The 19990-nt window shown below is 42.7% G+C and overlaps 2 protein-coding genes across 2 annotated transcripts; one reads left to right on the top strand and one right to left on the bottom strand.

Annotated features, from left to right (window-relative positions):
* Window positions 1–259: 259 nt before the first annotated feature.
* On the top strand, window positions 260–1359 carry LOC119457333 (uncharacterized). The gene is made up of 5 exons (XM_037718963.2): window positions 260–647; window positions 706–768; window positions 835–878; window positions 1180–1200; window positions 1261–1359. Exons 1-5 carry the CDS (start codon window positions 471–473, stop codon window positions 1310–1312), a joined length of 357 nt encoding a protein of 118 aa, XP_037574891.1. The 5' UTR covers window positions 260–470; the 3' UTR covers window positions 1313–1359.
* LOC119457292 (vesicular integral-membrane protein VIP36-like) lies at window positions 1336–19809 on the bottom strand. Its single transcript, XM_037718955.2, has 9 exons — window positions 19602–19809; window positions 16118–16233; window positions 14553–14667; window positions 12802–12884; window positions 10111–10272; window positions 7591–7705; window positions 4775–4827; window positions 4618–4684; window positions 1336–1871 (listed from the first exon to the last, which is right to left on the bottom strand). Exons 1-9 carry the CDS (start codon window positions 19747–19749, stop codon window positions 1723–1725), a joined length of 1008 nt encoding a protein of 335 aa, XP_037574883.1. The 5' UTR covers window positions 19750–19809; the 3' UTR covers window positions 1336–1722.
* Window positions 19810–19990: the final 181 nt, after the last annotated feature.

Genomic DNA, 19990 nt, shown 5'->3' on the forward strand with positions numbered 1-19990 from the left:
TCGAACCGGAAACACATCATAGACGTCGAGTTGGTTTTGGACAGCACCTTTTCCGGAAACAGGAGCAGACGCATAAAAGTTGTGCTTAGATAAAGAATTTGATCGTAATGTATCCGTCATCTCACTTATTAAATTTTCTATGCATTTGTTGAAGTTCGTGTATATTTTGAAACCGAACATTAAAATCTAGAGAGAAATCGTTGCTATGGTGATTGCCATCACCACCCACTGCAGCCAGAGTAGTTGGTTCTTTATAGAGTACACTCTAGTTCTTTATTCTATGCCTGGACCCTGGAAGATCAGCTAGTCGGCAAGGTGTTCGAAAAGATTGTGTAGTTGTAGTCACTCTTTTTTTTTTTTTTTTTGCCTGCTTTTCTTCCACTGTCTTTCGTGGTCATCTCTGTCTGCCAGTTTGGTAGTCAAATATCTCCCAGGTATGAAAACACCGCTGCGCTAAAGTAGGTGCCCGAATGTTATTTTCGCCGACGTTACCACCAGATACCACCAGAAAAATGACCAGTTCTGCATCGAGTGCACGTAGCCTCTTCGTGGAGTCGAAGGAGCGCCTTTGTGATCGCATACAAGTGAATGTGAACAGCGTTGGGTCATTAGCGAGGCAGGTAGTCAAAGGATCTAAAAGCAGCGAGGTAAGATGATGCTTCACTTTGGATATGCATGCAAGGTAGTGAAATGGTTTTCTTCCAGACACTGATGCATACTGCGAGAAACTTCGCATTACAAGAGCACGCTTTGCACAACTCCGAAGTGGTAAGCCGAGTGTCTCGTCTGTTGTGTACGGTTCTCTATAGTCTTTTTTTTTTTTTTTTCCCCAAGAACCTGTGCAAAATGCAAAGCCTCGTCACCAACTTGCAACTTCAGTGAGTATACAATTTTTTTTAAACAATTACCGATACTGTGACAGTTAACTATCAAGAGTGGTCGAACAAAGGTTGTCTCAAGGTAGAGCCAACATTTCGAAAAGGGGACTTTGTCAGGCAGAGCAAGAGTTGGACCACTGTCCCTATCTTCCTTTGAACCCGTCTTTGGAGTACAGCCGTTATAGGCACAATAGAAGTCAACACCACACTGATGCACACATGCTCTCATGTTATTACCATAGGAGTTTACCAGTAAAGTTTTCAGAGTGCCAACATTTTTTATTTATTTTTTTCTTTGCAGGGCGGATGCAATACAAAAGTGGTATGGTCATGGCAGTGTGCTGTGCATGTGCACATATTCACTCCCCACTCCCTCTTCCAGTGCCCAGCACATAGAAGTTGTTAAGGAAAAACTTCACCGGATGCAGTGCTGATGGAAACTATAGAGCCAAGAAAATAAAAGTTCCAGATTTTATTCACATCACATCTTCGTGAAAAACACTTGATCATGCCCATAACAATGCCCGTATGTTCTTGAGCGTAGCAAGACGCAGCAGTCCCATGTGATGAATGAAACCTGGCTTGGTATATGCCAATGCATTCTGTAAATCACAGCCACTTCTATAGAAAGCAGCAGTAACATCGCATTTTCCCATTCACACCCATAGTCTTGCAACCACTCATGATAGCAATGAAGACATCCTCAACGTTGGCATCACAATGTGTAAAAGTAATAAGAAAATGGATGCCACTATGGAAAAAATGAATGAATGGTGAGGCCTCTACTCTGACTAATGATGACCCTTTCCCCCGAATGAATTTCATATTGGCAGCAACCTTGTGATCAGTAGAACCTCTTTCTGGAAGTTTCCTGTTGCTTCTGGAAGAGCACAAAGCCTGCTATGACACACAAGACAAGCCCAAGGATAGAACACAGCACGATGAGGAAGAGCTTGGTTCCAGACAGGGCAGGTGGCGGGTCATCCACATGGTCTGCATACAGACATGATTACATCAGCTGCACAGTTTTTTAAAGCCTTGAGAATCGCGGGCAAGTCTTACTGCACACTCCAACTAGGTTGTACAAAATAGTGTATTTTCTATGTAGATTCTGGTTGGTCTACTCTGTTCTGGCATTCCACCACACTACAAATCCTGCCACACAGCACAAGGGCTTAATTGAAGCTGAAGGCTATACACTCTGCAAAGGAAATGTGCATGGCTACTGCATAATTAAAAATGATCACGTGCAACCACTAACCTCCTATTACCTGCACAATTTCAAAACCCAGCTGCTAGGACTACGCAGTCACACTATGAGTCAGTAGCGCACCCAGGATCTCTGCCAGGGGGGGGTTGACAGTTTGCCAATACCATCTAAACAGCACTAATTTCAATTTCTTCACGGGAAATTGTCGAAAAAATGCGCTTTTTGCGAGTGTGCAGACGATTGCGCGTCTTACATCTTAGTTGCAGTATTCAAATGCGTAAGGAAAGAAAAGGGGTTAAACAAAAGGGGGAGTTAAGTCGGCCTCAGGGGGGGGTTACAACCCCCGAATCCCCCCCCGTCGGTGCGCCACTGCTATGAGTGATAGTAAACAGGCAAAAATGTGGATATGGTTGCTAGCATTCAATTAAAGACCTTAGAATTTTTCACAGTCACCATGAGCTAGCTTGCTGTCATATTGTACAAATTGCAGTTGGCATCTTCACTCTGTTTATCATGGCACACACGTTACTGCTTTTGTTAGATGCAAACATTTTGCAACGAACGCGGCAAAACTACATCAACCCAATCTTCAGTAGTGGCAGCACATGCTGCTCCTCCTGCCACTATGTTAACACAACTACAGTGGCACCACCACCATTTCTGAATGCAATGTTCATATATACACAGTTAATGCAAATGTAATTTGACAAGACTGATTAAAATGGAGGCTCTAGCAGCAGGCAGGAAGAATCTGAAACAAGAAAAGCTTGCATGCAGCAATAGTGTAATGCCAAAATACTATAACAGAGACTAATGTTTTCTTCTGTAGTAGGAATTTGTGTACCAGTGCACTTTACTCAGCCTTTACAGTTTCAATTTCTAGGAATAAAGAAAACGCTTTGAAGAAGCTGCATCAATGACTTGGAAAGTAATAGGTCCATTTGATTCGCCTGTACTTCCTAAACTGACTTGGATGGTGCTGCACCTCACTGTCTTTTGTATAATGTTTTACCCCATCCGTAGTTAATTTCTGCTGGTGCTGGCTGCAATACAGAATCTCTGACCCATCATCTCAGGAAGCGGCATTGTATTTATATATTTACACTTAACACATGACTTTAAATGACTTTTTTTTCTCCTTTGTAATGTGGGAAGTTTTCATCTCTTTATGCACATTTTCCATATTCATGCTTTTCTTAGAAAGTGATTTCTGGCTGAAAAAACGTTTTCCGAAAGCAAGTAGTGAGTTAACACGCCCCCTTTTCAAATGCGCTACGTGATCACCGCTATTTTTTCTAACCAAAAACTTCTGGCACGAAAATCAACACGCTTGTCTGGAATCAGCTATATATGAGAAATTGTCTGGCAACTATTGCATAGCTAAATTCTCAGCCAAGGCAATCCAAAGACACTGCATGTTTTTTCCGTGTTTGTGCTTTGAAGCATGTCTGTTCGAACGCTTTTCGTTGCTGGATGCGTTCCTTGTGACACTGGATGCGGTTCTTTCATTCAACGATGGTAGTATCGCATGTGCCAACATTTTGACGTCATTAGGATTGAAGCCTGGCCGCAACGAAGTCAATTGGCTGAAAGAAGTTGACCACAATCGACGATACATTGTGGAGAGAGCTGCACCACAGCTCGCAAGAGGCAAGGCAAGCAAGACGACAGGCTGAAAAGCGAAAAAATGACTGACAATGATTACCAAGGTGGTGGCTACTTAACAAATGACTTGAACGGTGTTTGTTTTTCAGCTGTTTTCTTACTTCAAACTCTATCTCAAAACCATTTTTTTTTTTTTTTTTAACATAGGTACCATTATTTCCTACGTCTTCCAGGATAACCAGTTGATTTTTTTCCCTGTCATCTGTATAAGTGTAGACAGTAGTTCTAGAATTGAAAATATGCACTTAACGGGTTTTGTGTTACAAATTTTGAAATATGCAAATAAAGCCAGGATTTAGGTACTATAGTGGGAACAATTTCACCAAAATCGTAATTTTAGTCATATTTTAATAAGTCTAGCACAATTAAAAGCGCGTAATTTGGAAGAAAATGATAAATGCATTACGTGGATACCTCTTTTAGTTACTGAGAAAACGGTTCCTCAAGGTGGTCAAAAAAAAGCATGGGAAGTATAGGGCTTAACCTGTGCCCTTAAGCATGTTTGTGAAATGTGCTTTATTGGCAGAAATTATTTCATACCACCTCATGTTATTATCCTTTGATCATTAAACAATTTATTGATTGTGGAGAAGACAGTGATACAATAGTTGCCAACATTTGTAATTTCATACACATAAATAAATTGCCATTCGTTTCACACAGTGCAGAACACTAATGGGAGAGGTGGTGTAGGGCTCGTTCAAGAGGTGCTGGTCTGGTTTTACAAGAACTTTGAATTTGGCACTTGCAGTGAACTAGTTCCTGAAGTGCAGGGCGAAGCAAGTGGACCTTATGTGTACCACTGTCTGCTATGCCATACCAAGGCTGAAAAATTGCAACATGTAAATGATTTGTACACCATACCTCTTGGTGGTGCAAAAAATGATGCAGCAGGCACAATCTTTGACCTGTCTTCAACTTCACCCTGTTTCTGCATGAAGGGAGAATTAAATAAGGCTGTAGTTTGAAACCAGTGCAACAGAACGTTGAAGTTGATTCATAGGTGGAAATGGATACAAACCTCACTCGAAACATCAATCTCGTACAGCTTCATGGAAATAATATCATGGTTATCTGCAAAAGTCAAAGGTTTTGCAGTCAGTGAAGCGTACTTATTTGTGTACTGAAACTATGACTTGAAGATTGCAATGACTTTCTGCATGTCTTATGAAAATTGAACACAATCTGAATGTGCATTGCCACTATGTTTGCTGTTAACATTCATAACAACAATGCAGCCTAATTTAAAAATGTACTACCAAGGACACGAATGAAAGAGATACTCTGGCACCAGAACAAAAAGCAAAATGACTTCAGCCCACTAACAGCTGCCCACAATGTTTTTTTTTTGTTTTTTTTAATGCCAGCAATGAATTTTGTGTCTCCATTCATGGAACTTATTATGAAAGGTGTGTATATGTATCTCCTATTAAGGGGCATCTTCCAATAAAAAGCTTTTGAATGAGCCTGTATCGGTGATCAGATGCTGCTGCAGCACCCCTGTGCCCTTTCCCTCCTTTTTGTCAGTCAAAATGTGCTCGAACCTGGGCAGCCCAGCACATGCAGAAGCCTGCATGCTCCACCCATCATTGTGCCAAGTTTTTGTGCCAACATGACCTCAAGATTGGATCGCATGACCCTTCATTGTGCACCTCGGTCTTGAAAGCCACAGTATCGCCCCAATATTCAATTTTGGCAATTTTGTGCCAACGGATGGCACCACCACCACCTTAGTGTGAAATATTACATTTCTCCACTACTACTGCCCTAGGACACTAACTGGTCATGTCTATAGAAATCTGGCCAATGGCAAGTGCATATAAATATACACAAAGTTGTAGGGATTTCAGGAAGCTGAAGGTAAGAGCAGGCAGTCGTTCATTGCAATCGCAATTGTATGGACACTCCACGCAAATTTTTGCCGTCGCCATGATGCTCCGTATATATTTATGTATGTGTATACTATATGTTCATCCATGCTGTATATGCAATGTAGCCGCTATTCTACTCAAACACCAAAGTTGCCAAGACCAGTCTTATGTTCTTGACTGAATTATTCCTCAGACTTTTTTAGAATTACAGCGCACCAACAAAAGTCATGAAATATTTCTTTCACAGTGCATGCTTTTTATCCTTAAATCTTCTCTCACTATTAAAAACTGCGGAAAAATATTAGTGGTGACAATCTGAAAGTGATGCAATTTCACTCGCACCGCTCTTTATGGGCAGTGCAGGGGTGCATGTGTGATGCCATTACAGGCCCTACATGGTATGTTAAAGCATTTAAGGATGCCCGAAATTTTGCCACACCAGCGTATGTCATGTCCACGTATAGTTAGAACACTATCCAAGGAGCTCAACCGCAACGCTATACCTTGCTATCGCTGTTAGTGCTTTGCCCTTCAGGCGAAACTTCCAATTTCTTCCTACAGGCAAGTACAGCAATATCGGCCTCAGTTGTTATGGCAGTGTTGTCTAGCAACTGAGCAGGTTTATTTACCATGTTCAAACTTAATTGCCGATGATGAGTTAACGTGTCGTGAACTTTCCGCAATTTTTGCACATGTGTATATGTGCAGTTTCTTGTGATTTTGACAAATATAAATAATACACGACGACTTTTGGTATTTTTTTTAACAAGACCAGTAAAAATGTAATATGCATTCTCGGTGTCATATTTTTTAGAAAACATTGTCGCTAAATATGCAAGTCTAAATAAAATATTGCACCATTCCAAAATTTTCTCAAAATTTGTAATGGCAGTTAAGGTGTTAAAAGAGTGTTGCAGGGCTGCTTTAATAGTATATGACGTTTAAGAAGCCATTACTCAGTCATGCATTTGTTGCGTGCACAGATGACGTTGTGTCGCACCAAGCATGACACAATCGCAGATAAATTTAGCCTCTCGCCTGGCGTTCAGAGAGGCATCACTCTGCAGTACGTTTATTGATCCAAGCAAGAGTAGTCGCATTTGAGAGCTCACTCAGCCCATAGTAGGTATAATTCATCAAACTCAAACCTGCAATCATCAGGAGTTAAAAGGTGTACATGTGTGTAATTTGTTGCGGACATTTCAACCTTCCTTGCCCCTGCGTTCGACATGTAGGGTCCAGAAATGGCGTGAAGAAACTCGGCCAGCAAGACAGGGATATCCAACCCCTTTCACCATGGTGGAATGTGTCCATCTCCATAGGGAGCGCAAACACAGGAGATTGAGGCAAGCGCAGGAGCCCCAACTATCTACAATGGCGGCGGGCTCAAGTGGTGCAGGGCAGTTTCGGGCACCATCAGTATAGGGGGGTCATTTGGGCACCATATTTGCCGGTAATTGGGCACTCTAATGCCCAAATACCCTCTTAAAAGCAAATGGGCCGACTACAAATAGGGAGCGAGCACGATTGCAGAATTAGACTGCAAGACCTCCACTAGCTGTAACATAAGTTAGGCATGTAAGCTTTCTAACGTGTGCATAAATGTAACTTGCGTATTTGGTTACGTCATTTCTACCCTAGTGCCTGTACACCCTCTGCATCATGCGCAAGGCATTTCACGTACTCCTGGCGACTGCATCCCTGATACAGGCTACCTGATTTTTTTTCTTTCTCAAGAGGGCGCTTGCAATATATTTTTCAACAAAGCTCATAGCAGAAACATTTTAAAAGGTAAGCAATCCCTTTTAAACTTCATTAGCTATTTTTTCCCACGTTTAACTTTTGCACACCCAAGTGCGAACATCGTGCCTGTAGACACTGTTCATTTATAAACAAGGACAAATGATAAATGAAAATACACCTGCTGTATATGAACATTACTAAACGCCAATTAAGGAAATGTCACCTGAAAGATCTCCAGTGACTGCAGATGCCCCAAAATAATAATGTGTTGGCAGCTGAACACCCTTCACAGTGAAGCATTCCTTCCAAGCATTTTTTCCTTCTATGTCGGTTGCCACCTGCAGCAGCACACAAAAGAAATCTAATTAAAGAAGGGAAACTAACCCAAAAAACACATACAGTATAGACCACTTATAACGTAACCATTTATAGTGCAGAACTGGCTACAACGCGGCCTTTTCCAACTCCCATTTACCCTCCCATAGAACGCCATGTATATGCATACCACTTACAGTGCAGCCGCGTGAGACGAAATACCGGTTATAATGCGGCTTCCCCAGGGAAATCTCGTCGACAAGGGCGGCAGCGAGCACGCTTCTCAACAAGGTGCGTGTTGTCGGCCGGCGTATGCATTATTCAATGCAATCAAACTGTCATTAATTCGGACTTATTTGGCCGCACATCGGTTAATTCGGACTATTTTCGGAGCTCGGTGAGCGAGGAGCGCCGCAAATGTGCGACGCAAAAGAGCAAGAACGGCGCTAGCGTCCAACCGAAACGGAGCGGCAGAGTCCGCATAGCCACAGCCATCAGTTGAAATCGTACGTGAATGACAGCAACGCCGGAACGCTTCGAGCCTATTTGTGTCTTTAAAGCCTGTATTCTTGCGTTTACCGCCACGCATAACACCGCGTTGGCCGCGGGCTTTCGCCGCAGCGGTTGCGGCGAACAGTAGTTTCGTTTTTACTCGGTACGCGCGTCGGCCGCATGCCTAAAAAACTGCGTTGTCGCCATCGATGATCGCATAGATAGCGACTGCGGTTTCGACGGCCAGTTACAGCAACTGGACGACTCGGTGCGTGCATCAAGCGCGTGCCTTCAGCATCGCAAAGTCGCTGTTCATAATCGCGTCGATAGCGGTCACGGTTTTTTCCGCAGCGGTTGCGGCAAACAGTTGTTTCGTTTTGAGTCGGTGCAAAGCTGTCGAGCTTGAAGAGCACCGGCTACATCGCGATTATGTTTTCGCCAGCTCACTGGAGAAAACGTAATCGCGATGTGCGCGCGATAGTACAAAGCGTGTCTACATACTTGGTCTACATGTTTTGCATCGTACAGGGCTTGAAAATCGTTGTTTGATTATAGTGCGGTACCGCTTATAGTGCAGATATTCGCGACCCCGGCGACTTCCGTTATAAGCGGTCTACACTGTAGCTGGTTTTCTGGTTGCAAAACATTACACTAGTTAGCATGAAAAAAAAAAAAAAGTCGGGATCATTCTTTCTTTAAGTGCACAAACTTGAGACAGCCATGCCATGCTCCTTTCGTACATAAGCCACTATGCTCACACACAAATTGCTTGTGCCATTATGGAGGCCCACTTTAAACACTAGTAATATGGGCATGGCAAAACACAAGAGCAGAAAATTTGCCCTCAAGTGGTATTAATAAGGACTTGGAGATGCTGCTCTGGCCACACTTAGCAATAACATGTATTCATCACTTTAATGCATATGGGATTTCGCACAGCACAAAGCTACACTAGCACAACATTAGACAAAACCTTTGAAGGTCATCAGTGGATGCAGCTAAAAATATAAGTGATACTCAGACCAATTTATAGTACCGCTTCAAAGGAACAGTGTTAATAGGTTAACGAAAGAAAACTGTTGCCAATTTAAAATAAGATCTCCTTTCCTTTGAAAACACTACAACATGCCCGATTTAGGTTTACATAACAAAGGTAATTAAAAATGTCCGCAAACACAGAACTGACAAATGGCATTTGAAAAGGCCAACCAATGCTGAGCCTTTGTTTGCATACAAAGAATTCTCAGTGGTTATCTTGGCTATTAGTAGCTACTCAAACCCTAAACTTGAGGAAGACTTGCATGGGCAAATCAGATTTAGAGCATAACAAAACCTGAAACACTCATTCAAGTACGCTTAGTGCACCACAGGCTCACCTTAAAAGTTTGATTACAGCAGCTTGCCTTCTGCTTCCTGGATAATGTGAAGAAGCTGTTTGGTTTGCTTTCTGCCCTCTGCCTCAAGCTTCTGGGCTACCAAATGTGTGTGACGTCATTTGTAGTAATCTGACAAGGGTAGCTTTCCATTCATTTATCCGCTAGTGTGGCCATACTTTAAGCCCAGCACAACACAGCACAGCCAACTTCCGTTAATTTGACCAAGGCAGGACACGCAGCATTTGTTCACATCATCTGAGGATCTAACTAAAGGATGCATTTGAATATTGTATTCATTTAGGTTATGAGAATTCACCTGCTGGAAATATTTCATCACTGTGGACCCTGCCTATGCTCGCAAGTGGACATTACAGTCTTGCAAGATTGAAATGCACAGCAAAGCAGACGTCAGAAGCCAATCCTGCTGTAGTGATGGGATCAAGATCCTCATCAGTGCTTTCACACTGTTTGGCTTTTCTCAACTGTACAACACTCATCCACATGACACCATCTAGGCAGTTTACATGCAGCAGCAACGCGATGCAGAAGGAGGCACTTACTGTCAGAATGTCATTTTCATAGCGGATGACAACATGAGTATCATGATCAACATTTCTAAATTTGGCCTCACACCCAGCCAGTTCAGTGTGGGTGCCATCCCGGTCATGGTCATACGACAATGATCCATTGTTGACCATTGCAGAAATGTAGGGGTGACCATGCTACAGAAGAAAAGACAAATAATTACTGTCAGACTGTCACACAGCAAAAAAAGCCATAATCATATCAGAATTTAAATTTGAGACTTGTCTATGCTTTCAAATACTAACACATTAGGTTATGCCATTACTTTTTCCTAATTTTGACTTGAAATTAGTAGCATTTCATATCAGTCTTATAAAAGACAGTTTTAAAGGCCCTTCAAATGTGCTAACCAAAGACGGGGCTAAAAATTTTACATTTTAAGATAATTTATATTGAAGTATGCCTGTCTCCGCCAACAGTCATAATTCACAATTGCAGGGCAGAAACAGAAAACGGGTTCATAGTAATATAGTGAAAGAGGCGAGCTCTGCAATGAACTAGGTCATTTGCTATCATGATTAGTGTGTCAGCATGATGTTATACCTTAAAAAACAAACCTAACATTTTATATGCTAATGTTTCCAATGAAGCACCATAACAATTAAGGCTACTGTTTTCACTTATTCTTGTTCATTGCACGGCCTAATGTGAAACAAAGAAGCAAATGAAGTTTCCTTGAAATATGTTGGTTTATAATAAAATTGTCGTGTTTGCATAAGAATTTCAAAAAATTAGGTTTTCAGAAAAAGTTTTTTAAACATACACCGAAGCAGTCACCAGCATTTGAAACTAGGTAGAAACATTTTCTTCTGCAGCCCATTTTTGAATGTATGGGGAAGTTTCAAATGTTTTTTTTTTTTTTTTTTCAGGTAACAGGAAAAAAAAAAAAAACACACACACTTTCAGAAACTGGTGCCATGCCTTAATATGAGGTGAAATAATTTACTTGGTTAATCACTGTCCTTCAAAGTTATTCAGCTGTATTCATTTACATGCACAAGCTATAAAAATTGAACGCTACACATTCTGCTATCCTGAACCAGTAAAAAAAAAAAAAAAAACGATTGAAGCACAAGCACTTCAGAAAAGTAATCAACTGTCCAACCCCAATTAACAAATCTCCTGTTACAAAATTATACCAGGCACAATTTCCTGCAACCAACATTCATAGCTCCAACTTCAGAATGCTATTAAACTGCTCAAAACAGGCACAGCAATATGAATTCAAGCACATCTTCACTCACGTCTGATGAAGTAATTTTTATGAAAGTTATTAAGCATTCAAGAAAAGCCTTAGTTCATATTTCTATGACGTATATTAACAATATACAGTGTAGACCGCTTATAACGTAAGTCGCCGGAGTCGCGAATATCCGCACTATAACCAAAGCAACAATTTTCAAGGCCCGCACATAGGCAAAACATGTGCACCGAGCCGCCACGCGTATGCGACAGTCGAGGAATGTGGCTAGAATGTTTGCATTCAATTTACAGTCGAATCTCGTTAATTCGAACCAAATCACGCGGCGGCGCCTCCGACCGGCATTGCTCCGGCACCGCCATAGAGTAAAAGCTTAGGAGAGACCCCTCAATGTCGTGCACGAAAAAAAAAAAATGCGGCGGAAATTTCACCCTCTTTCAAATGGCAAGGTCACAGATTCTGCGTTGCGCCGGAACATGCGTGTATGTGCCGACGTGTCAGCCACGCTACCGTAGCCACGCGTAGAAAATGGCAGTGAACCCTTCTTTCTCCTTTATGCTTCCTCTACTTTTTAGTCACGTCACTTTTTACTCTACTCTACTTTTTCCTCTAGTTTTTAGTCACCTTGCACGCTGTGGATACGACGAAGCGGGAAGCAGCGGCGCTGTCCCAGGCCGGCCAACGAAACTGCCCCACGCCGGCAAACGCCCGCTTCCCGATAACAGCAGAAAACGAAACAGAGAACGAAACTTCGGGGAGCTGGCGCCAGGCCGGCTGGAGCGGCGGCGCCCGGCGGGCGCGCACGGTGACAGTCGAAAGTGAGGGAGCTACGAGGGAGGGCGAGGGGAGCCACCGAAGCGGCGGAGTTGCCGAGGCGAAATCCGCTTTCCTGCCGCCCTCCTCCCTCAGATTCCACGGTCTCCGCGTGCGCCCTTCGCCGTGCTGTGCGGGCGCCGCCGCCCGCTCCCTAAAGTTTCGTTTACTGCCGTTATTGTGAAGTGCGCGTTGGCCGGCGTTGGCAGTTTCGTGGCCCTCGCTCGCTATGTGCGCCGTGATAATTCACGACTCGCACTCAAGATTCTGGTTTCAGCCTCATTGGCTGTTTGTTCGCACCACGTGCCCTTCTCCTCCACTTCGTCTCTCTTTCTTCCTCGAGCACTCCTTGGGGCGCCCGTTTGAGGGGAGCGTTTCCCGTCTCCGTTGACTTCCGTACTCCCAGCCAGCCGCACTGTAACCGGTATTTCGTTTCCCACAACTGCACTATAAGCGATACGTGTATACATGGAGTGCTATGGGAAAATTAACGGGAGCCTGAACAGACCGCACTATATCCGGTCCTGCACTATAAGCGGTTATGTTATAAGTGGTCTATACTGTATTAGTAAAAGCTCTACTTCATTTGCCAACTCCAAATACAGCCTCATGAAGTGCACTCTTTCACAAATAGCGATAGAAGAATGCTTACATTATGTGGGCCATTTTGGTTGGCATAGGTGTCAAAAAATATTCCCAGACCGGAAAACTGATCTTTGCTGCCAAATACTGGTCCTGAAATAAACAAGAATCCACTTAATCAAAAGTGACACAAGACTGAAAAGAATTGAAAGCACTCAAACGTGGAAAAATATTAGCTCCTTACTAAACAACTAGGCTACTGTGAAGTAGATTTGGGGTACGAAAACACAGTGGGAGAGGGATACAAATATGTTGAAAGTTGCATGGCTATATTTTCTTTTAAACTCCAACCCCAGTGGCATCAAGGCGTTCACATTGCGGCAGCTTTTGAGCAAGGCACAAGATGGGACACTAAGGCAGCTGGGAGGAGGCAAAACAATAAGACAAGGTGATTCACTAGAATATGTTGATACATCTGTTCTCTTGGGAGAGGACATTTGCTGCCGCACTCTTGACCTGTCAATGGCTACAGTATCATTGCGAACCGTGCAAATACAGGCAAGTTACTTCTCTCCCGTTTTTGCACAACTTGTATCGAACATGTGCAAGGAGCTGCAATCAGTCTCATTTCTACTGGAATGCAAGGGTCTTTGCTGCTGCAATCCTTTAAATGACAATGCACTCTGAGCAAGGTTACTTAGAGGTTAATTTGTTTGTTACATGTTTTTCATCCGTGATCCTTAAGAACTATTAAAATTAATCTATTCACAGTCTGACACACAGTGTGCAGTCCTGTGGACTTGACCATTATGAGCAAGAGTGTTAAATACAAAAAATGCCAACCTAAACTCGCCTATATACAAGAAATGAGCCACAAAAATTAATTCAAACTAAAAAAAAAACTTACCTCTTAAATTTTATTACTTAATCTACTATCAGCCAATGTGCAATGTAAACAGTGCCTAATCATCTAAATGCTTGTCATAATGTCAATACTATGCATTTGCATATCAGTATGGTACGTATTTCCCCATGGCCGAATATTTACGATAGTACCGTAAAAACCCACATATAATATGAGACGAGATTTAAAGATAGCGAAAAGGCAAAAAAAAAAATTTTTTTTTTTAAATAGAAAAGTTATAGCTGTGTATAATATGAGGGAGGCAAACTCAGCGAAAACCTTTATTTACATCGGACTTTGCGCTTAAATCATCATCGTCCATGGTTGCACTGTCCTACGACAGCTCCTTGTCCGAGAACTCTACCCAGAGAGTCACCTTCTGTGCAGTCAAACATTCAAAATGCTGCACTTCTTAAAAGTGCGACACGCAAGGTCCTCCTTGATGCTCATCCATGCATCTACAATCCACCTGCATAGTGTGGTGGCTGAAGATGGCCGCTTCAGATGTTGAAGATGATGGTAGCCATGAAGCAATTATGAAACCAGGACTCTGAGCCAGATTTCTGGCTGAAATTTTTGTTTGGATTCGCATATAGTTCAAGGCGGATTTTAGGGACACTAATAATTGAAAAAATCTATGTATTAAATGCAGGTTCTTACGGTAAGGAATTGCTCGGGAATTGTTACAAGTTTTATTCCAAGATTTCTGAGTGAGCTAATCGATCCGACTGCTCAGGCAACGTCAACCAATTGCCTGTTTGACGGTCTGTGCATGCATTTGCACATGCTAAGAACCTTTCACAAAGACTTATCTTGAAGTACATACTTTGTTGCCACTGCGAAGTCTGATAACCTGTGCAGTGGGATTAGCTTGAAAATTACAAATGGCGGAATTTTTTCCAAACAAGTGCGCTTACCCAATTCCAAAGCTTCTCTTGCATACCACACGGCAAAACCATCACCATACAGCTCCTTTCCAGTGCCATGGACTTTGAAGTGCACATGCATTTCCCAGTTTTTGGACTTGCAAGGCTAGAAAAGAATACACAACAAAAATCAGAGCAAGCTGTGCAAACTTCAATAGCTTTCAGCCATGTACTAAAAGCTGAATGTAAGCAGTGACAAAATATTAGTACAGTTGACTCCCGTTAATTCGATCTCACTTAGACATTTTGCTCGTAGCGGTTACTAAAAGCTTGAAAACAACAATTCAGCAGACGGCCCTACTGCTTCCCTAGGCAACAACGGTAATGGCAACAACCCATCCTGCAGTGATGATGATGTTTTGCACTGTGCCTTAGGCAATGTCTTTTTTGAGGATTTTGTCAGCACCAACGACAGTGCTGAAGTGTGTGGGCTACTGATCGACGATTACACATACAGTTGCTGTAATAGTGCATTGAAGCAGTCTGTCGGCAACGACAAACTACATCAAGCAATAAAAAATATCTGAATCGTTCATTTTTCCACCGTTTGTTAATTCGACCTTTTTGAATAATTCAATCAAATGTTGTGGTCCCACAAGGATTGAAGTAACGTTAGTCCACTGTATTATTAACTCTCTGCTCACTCATGACAATATGCTCACTTTATGCCTTGAAGAGAATTAATTTTATGTAATTAGACCTAAAACAAGGAAAAAGGAGTGAGGATAAGAAGGTATGCAAGTTACAAGTGCTGTAAAATGATCCTCATCTTGAAGCTTTTCCTCCACTCCACCGATTTGAGCACAGCGCCACCTCTCGACTGAAGGAGACACTACCCCTTGTATTCGAGAACATCCCTCCGCTCAACGCTCCACCTCGACTCAAGAATGTTGATGCAAGCACTGCCCCTCGACAAAAGTGGTCACTGCGCCTCATAGACATTTAACGTCAATCCTTGAGAAGCGAAGCATTATTTTTTCTTCTCGAGGGGTGGCGCTGTGCTTAACTCGGCGGAGTGGAGGAAGAACTTAGAGTCGAGGATGGTTTGAGAATACGGGGGTACATTTCTCAAGAATTGCCGAGGAGTGTCAATGAAGCGCAGTGACCACTTCTGTCAAGGGTCACTTCCTTCAGTAGAGGTGGAAACCTGGGCTATGGGGAAGTGAAGGAGTCCAGATTCATTTTAACCACCTAGGTTTCTTCAATGTGCACAGAATCCGAGCACATGAGTATTTTGCTTTCCTAAATCAAAACCGTGACCTCAATTCTTGGCAGGGCAACAACACCATAGCCACTGCGGTGAGTACGTCACAGGCAACACTCCAAGAAATAGTGTTAATTTATCAGCCACACTTCTAGTCCGCTTTCTATCAACTTCTTGACACTATGTTTGCAAACTTTTGCAGAATTTTTCATATGCAAGTCTGCTCATATAATACTGTCGTCAACCTCCTAGCAAAATTTGTTGCCACAGTCACTATCCTTATATTTCAAAATCTAAATGATATCCATGTATTGCTAAATATGGTAAATCAGAAAAAGCAAGTGCCACCCACCACATTGTTCCATATTGCACCCTTTGCACTTTGCTGATCGGGTGTTAGTCGAATATATGAACTGGTCACCATTGTGTGACCTAAAAAATCCCAATTTGGAATAGTCATACCTGCCCCTGCAAGGAAAGAACAAAAATGCTGTCATCATGCCTGCCAACCATGCTTAGACACAAACACAGCATGAACATTATCAAAATATGCGGTACAGTCGTGTCATCAAGGAAAGAATAGGATCAAAGTGGAAATCTGAGACAGGGCAGCGAACCCTTGGGGATGAGTTCTGGTGGGCATCATGAAGCGATGCACGCCGGGGGCAGTTGTGGGCCTACTGCTGCCTCAGGCATCATAAATGCTGATCAACGAAAAAAACATTTGGTACTCTTTGGCCATCCCTGGCCTTTGTGCCATAAAACCCTATTATCAATGAAAAAACAGAGGCTTTGAGAAACCAAAGTCCTTCAGCAATGATATTTTATACCTCATAAAAAGCCTAGTTTCAGATAGTGCAGGTATACAGGAGCCTCTGTGTAAAATTTTAAGTTTGAAATACGAGTGAATGCAACTTGCAAAAGAACATGTATTGGTACCGAAATTGGAGAGATTAAAAAAGAAGAAAAAAAAAAAAAAACACTATCATCTTTTGTCAGAAGTGAAGCATGAACCGCAACTTTGAGGACCAGCGCAGTCACTCAGAATGACCTCCAAATTAGGCGGTGTGTGACTGTCTGCAGTGCGCTGATAAATCTTGGAGGCAACATGATGGAATTTACGTCATATCCACTAAAAAGAAGGTGCACATGACATCAGCTTAGGTGCTGTTTAAAGAATGCTAATAAGAAAATTAGACAATTAACAACCCCGCTGCTGCACCAAGATTGCTTAATTAAATTCAAAAATGAAATTGTGGGGTTTAACATCCAAAAGCTGCACAGTAGATTATTAGGGATACCGTAGTGAAAGGCTCCAGATTAATGCTGACTACCTAGGGTTCTTTATCATGCATCCAAAGCACAGTACACAAGCATTTTTACATTCCACCTCCAAGTGAATGCGGCCGCCGTGGCTAGGAATCGGACTACCACCTTGTGCTCGGCAGCACAACGCCATGGCCAGTGAGCCACCACGGCAAGTTTGCTTCAAAGTTTGCAGTCTGCAGTCTGTGCTCTCAGAATAGATGGTTTCTGCAGGCCACCCTGTGCTTGCTGCTCATGAAGTTAGCACAGAAGCAGTAGCACTGGTGCCGACGCCAATGCATTTTTCCGCAAAGTTCGGGAATTAATATCTCGAAACTGGTGTCATCTTGAGAATTAATTCCAAGTGGATCCGCCTTGCGAACTCCACGGCTACAATTTGTAAATTGCAATATGGACCACCAGGGAATTAGTTAAAAACTTAATTAGTATTTTTTGTTAATTAGTTGATCATGCATTTCAGTTTTTTGTGCAAGTAATGTCCGCCTCTTCGAGTAGACCGGCTCATTAACTAGAATTGGGCTATCTGCCACAGGCAACCTTAAATAAATTTTGAAAGTGTCCGCTGAAACACCCTGTATTTCGTTTGCCACTGAAAAGTGCATGAGATGGCATTTGAGTAAGTACGAATCTTCTTCTTTCTGGGGTTTTACGTGCCAAAACCAGTTCTGATTATGAGGCAAGCCGTAGTGGAGGGCTCCAGAATAATTTTGACCAGCTGGGGTTCTTTAACATGCACTACAACGCAAGTACACGGGCGTTTTTGTATTTCGCCTCCATCGAAATGCGGCCGCCGCGGCCGGGATTCGATCCCGCGATCTCGTGCTCAGCAGCGCAACGCCTTAGCTGACTGAGCCACCCCGGCGGGGCTTGAGTAAGTACGAACAAATCCAAGAATGTCGCTTACTGTTACAGAGTGGCAGAGCAGGAGCACTTTAACAGAATAACCCAACCAGTACATGGGCACTTCTGGGTACATGAGAATGAGCAGAACAAAAGCAGACTGTGAGTGGGATTCATAATTGCAGATCATAATCTTTACTATAACACAAAACAACTGCAAGCTACAGCGTCCCAATTTACACAACACGAGGTGCCATTATGCTCTTGTGCACCCACTTGCTGCAGCTTTCGGTATTATACATATACTTACTTGCATCAATACATGCCGTGCCAATGAGCATAATGCACGACATAAAAACTCAACATGTGTAACAAAACAGCCATCATTTGAACCACTTTTCATATACCATAAATGGTATAAACCGCAAACGTAAAGTTCAGAGTTACGGTACACAATAAGAACCAATCAGGCAAACTTCACACAGTAAACATGTTCATTCGGCGATGGAACCGAAATGTGAATCCGCAACGCCGCACTTTGGCAAGCTGTGTTCAGAGATGTAGTGCTTAACAATAGGCGATCATGCATCCAAATGATTTACTGGCCGGAACAAGCGTTCTTTAGAAGTTCAGCTTGAAAGGCGTGCTCTCCATAATATATATATATATATATATATATATATAAACTTTGCCAAAGTCACCATTCTGAACGCTTCTGTGACAACTGCCTATTCAGCAATCGAAGGCCGCCGCAGCTCGCTCTTAACACAGGTGTTTTCAACACGCACAAGTAGCGCACGCTGACGTGTGTGTACAAATGTTCACACCACGTATCACGTAGCCCATGTAATTTGTATCACATTAAAAGCACGTCGCGTCCGCTACAGCCTGAAACAGGGCTGCCGTAGATTGTTATAACCGTCGTCTCCTTTTAAATACACGTATTGGTGGACGATGCACGCGCAGCACAAGGAACCAATTAGAGAAAGGTTGCGTGAAAAACACTGCAGCGACGTTGTTCTCCCGTAGTTTCTCAAGGAAGAACGACCATTTCCTCCTTACCAAAAGCGACTTATGCAAGTTCAGTAAAAATAAACAGACCAAATCGATGAAAAAAATATTAAATTGCACTCAGTGAAGTGGAACTGAACACAATTTATACAGCCACATGCGTAGCATGCGACATAATTTCTATCACAACTTTCCACGTTTACCGGCAGAGCACCCGTGCTACTAAAGTAGCACGGGAGCTTTGTCTGCGGCGTTTCCTTAAATGACACTATTGTTTCAAAGGCACTGAGTTAAGGAAATCGCCACTACGGACACTATTTTCATGACATCGGTCCTAGTAAGTTGAAGGATTGTGAAAGCTCAGAGATTTACAGTGAATTCGGCTCCGCCCCTATGTCATTGACCGGCTATCTTAAAAAATTAAAAAAAAAAAAGTTCCTATGTGGAAGTCAGCGTTGCGATCACATAAATGTTCCTGCGTTTGCAAACTCCCATCGGAAAACAACATATTTACGACTCAACGAGCAGCAAAGTGTGCCAATCGCGAGGCATCCAAGGCAGAACTCCGGCGTATCGGCCGGGTAAAAAAGTTGAACTAGTGAACCTTCCAGCAACACTGCCAACTGCGTAGGAACATGTAGTCTTGTAGCAATGCATACCTTGGTATGGTTTTACCAGTGAATGCTCTTTCTTCATGTAGTCTTTCGTGTTCCATTCCGCTGCGGCAAACAAATTTGTTTTCATTTGAAATAATATTCCAAAAAGGAATAAGCACAGTAACCGCCACATTATCTCCAAAGGTGCCATGATGAACGCTGAGGCTCTGACTCGACTTGGCACTGCCCGACCAGGCACTGACCACAGCAGTTACAGCTAGAGTTACCCACCCGACCAATAGGTGGTATCCAAATCCACGTCCCATAGAGCAGCGTCCTCTAGATTTAAAATGCGGATCTTAAAGGCTATACTTTTGCTGGTTGAAGGCTCCGGACGCAATTTTGGGTGCCCAAAACACGTCATTGAAGTCCGGTTTTGAATGTCCGTAACC

The sequence above is a fragment of the Dermacentor silvarum genome, chromosome 1 (assembly GCF_013339745.2).
Source record: "Dermacentor silvarum isolate Dsil-2018 chromosome 1, BIME_Dsil_1.4, whole genome shotgun sequence".
In the NCBI taxonomy this organism is placed as follows: Eukaryota; Metazoa; Arthropoda; class Arachnida; order Ixodida; family Ixodidae; genus Dermacentor; species Dermacentor silvarum.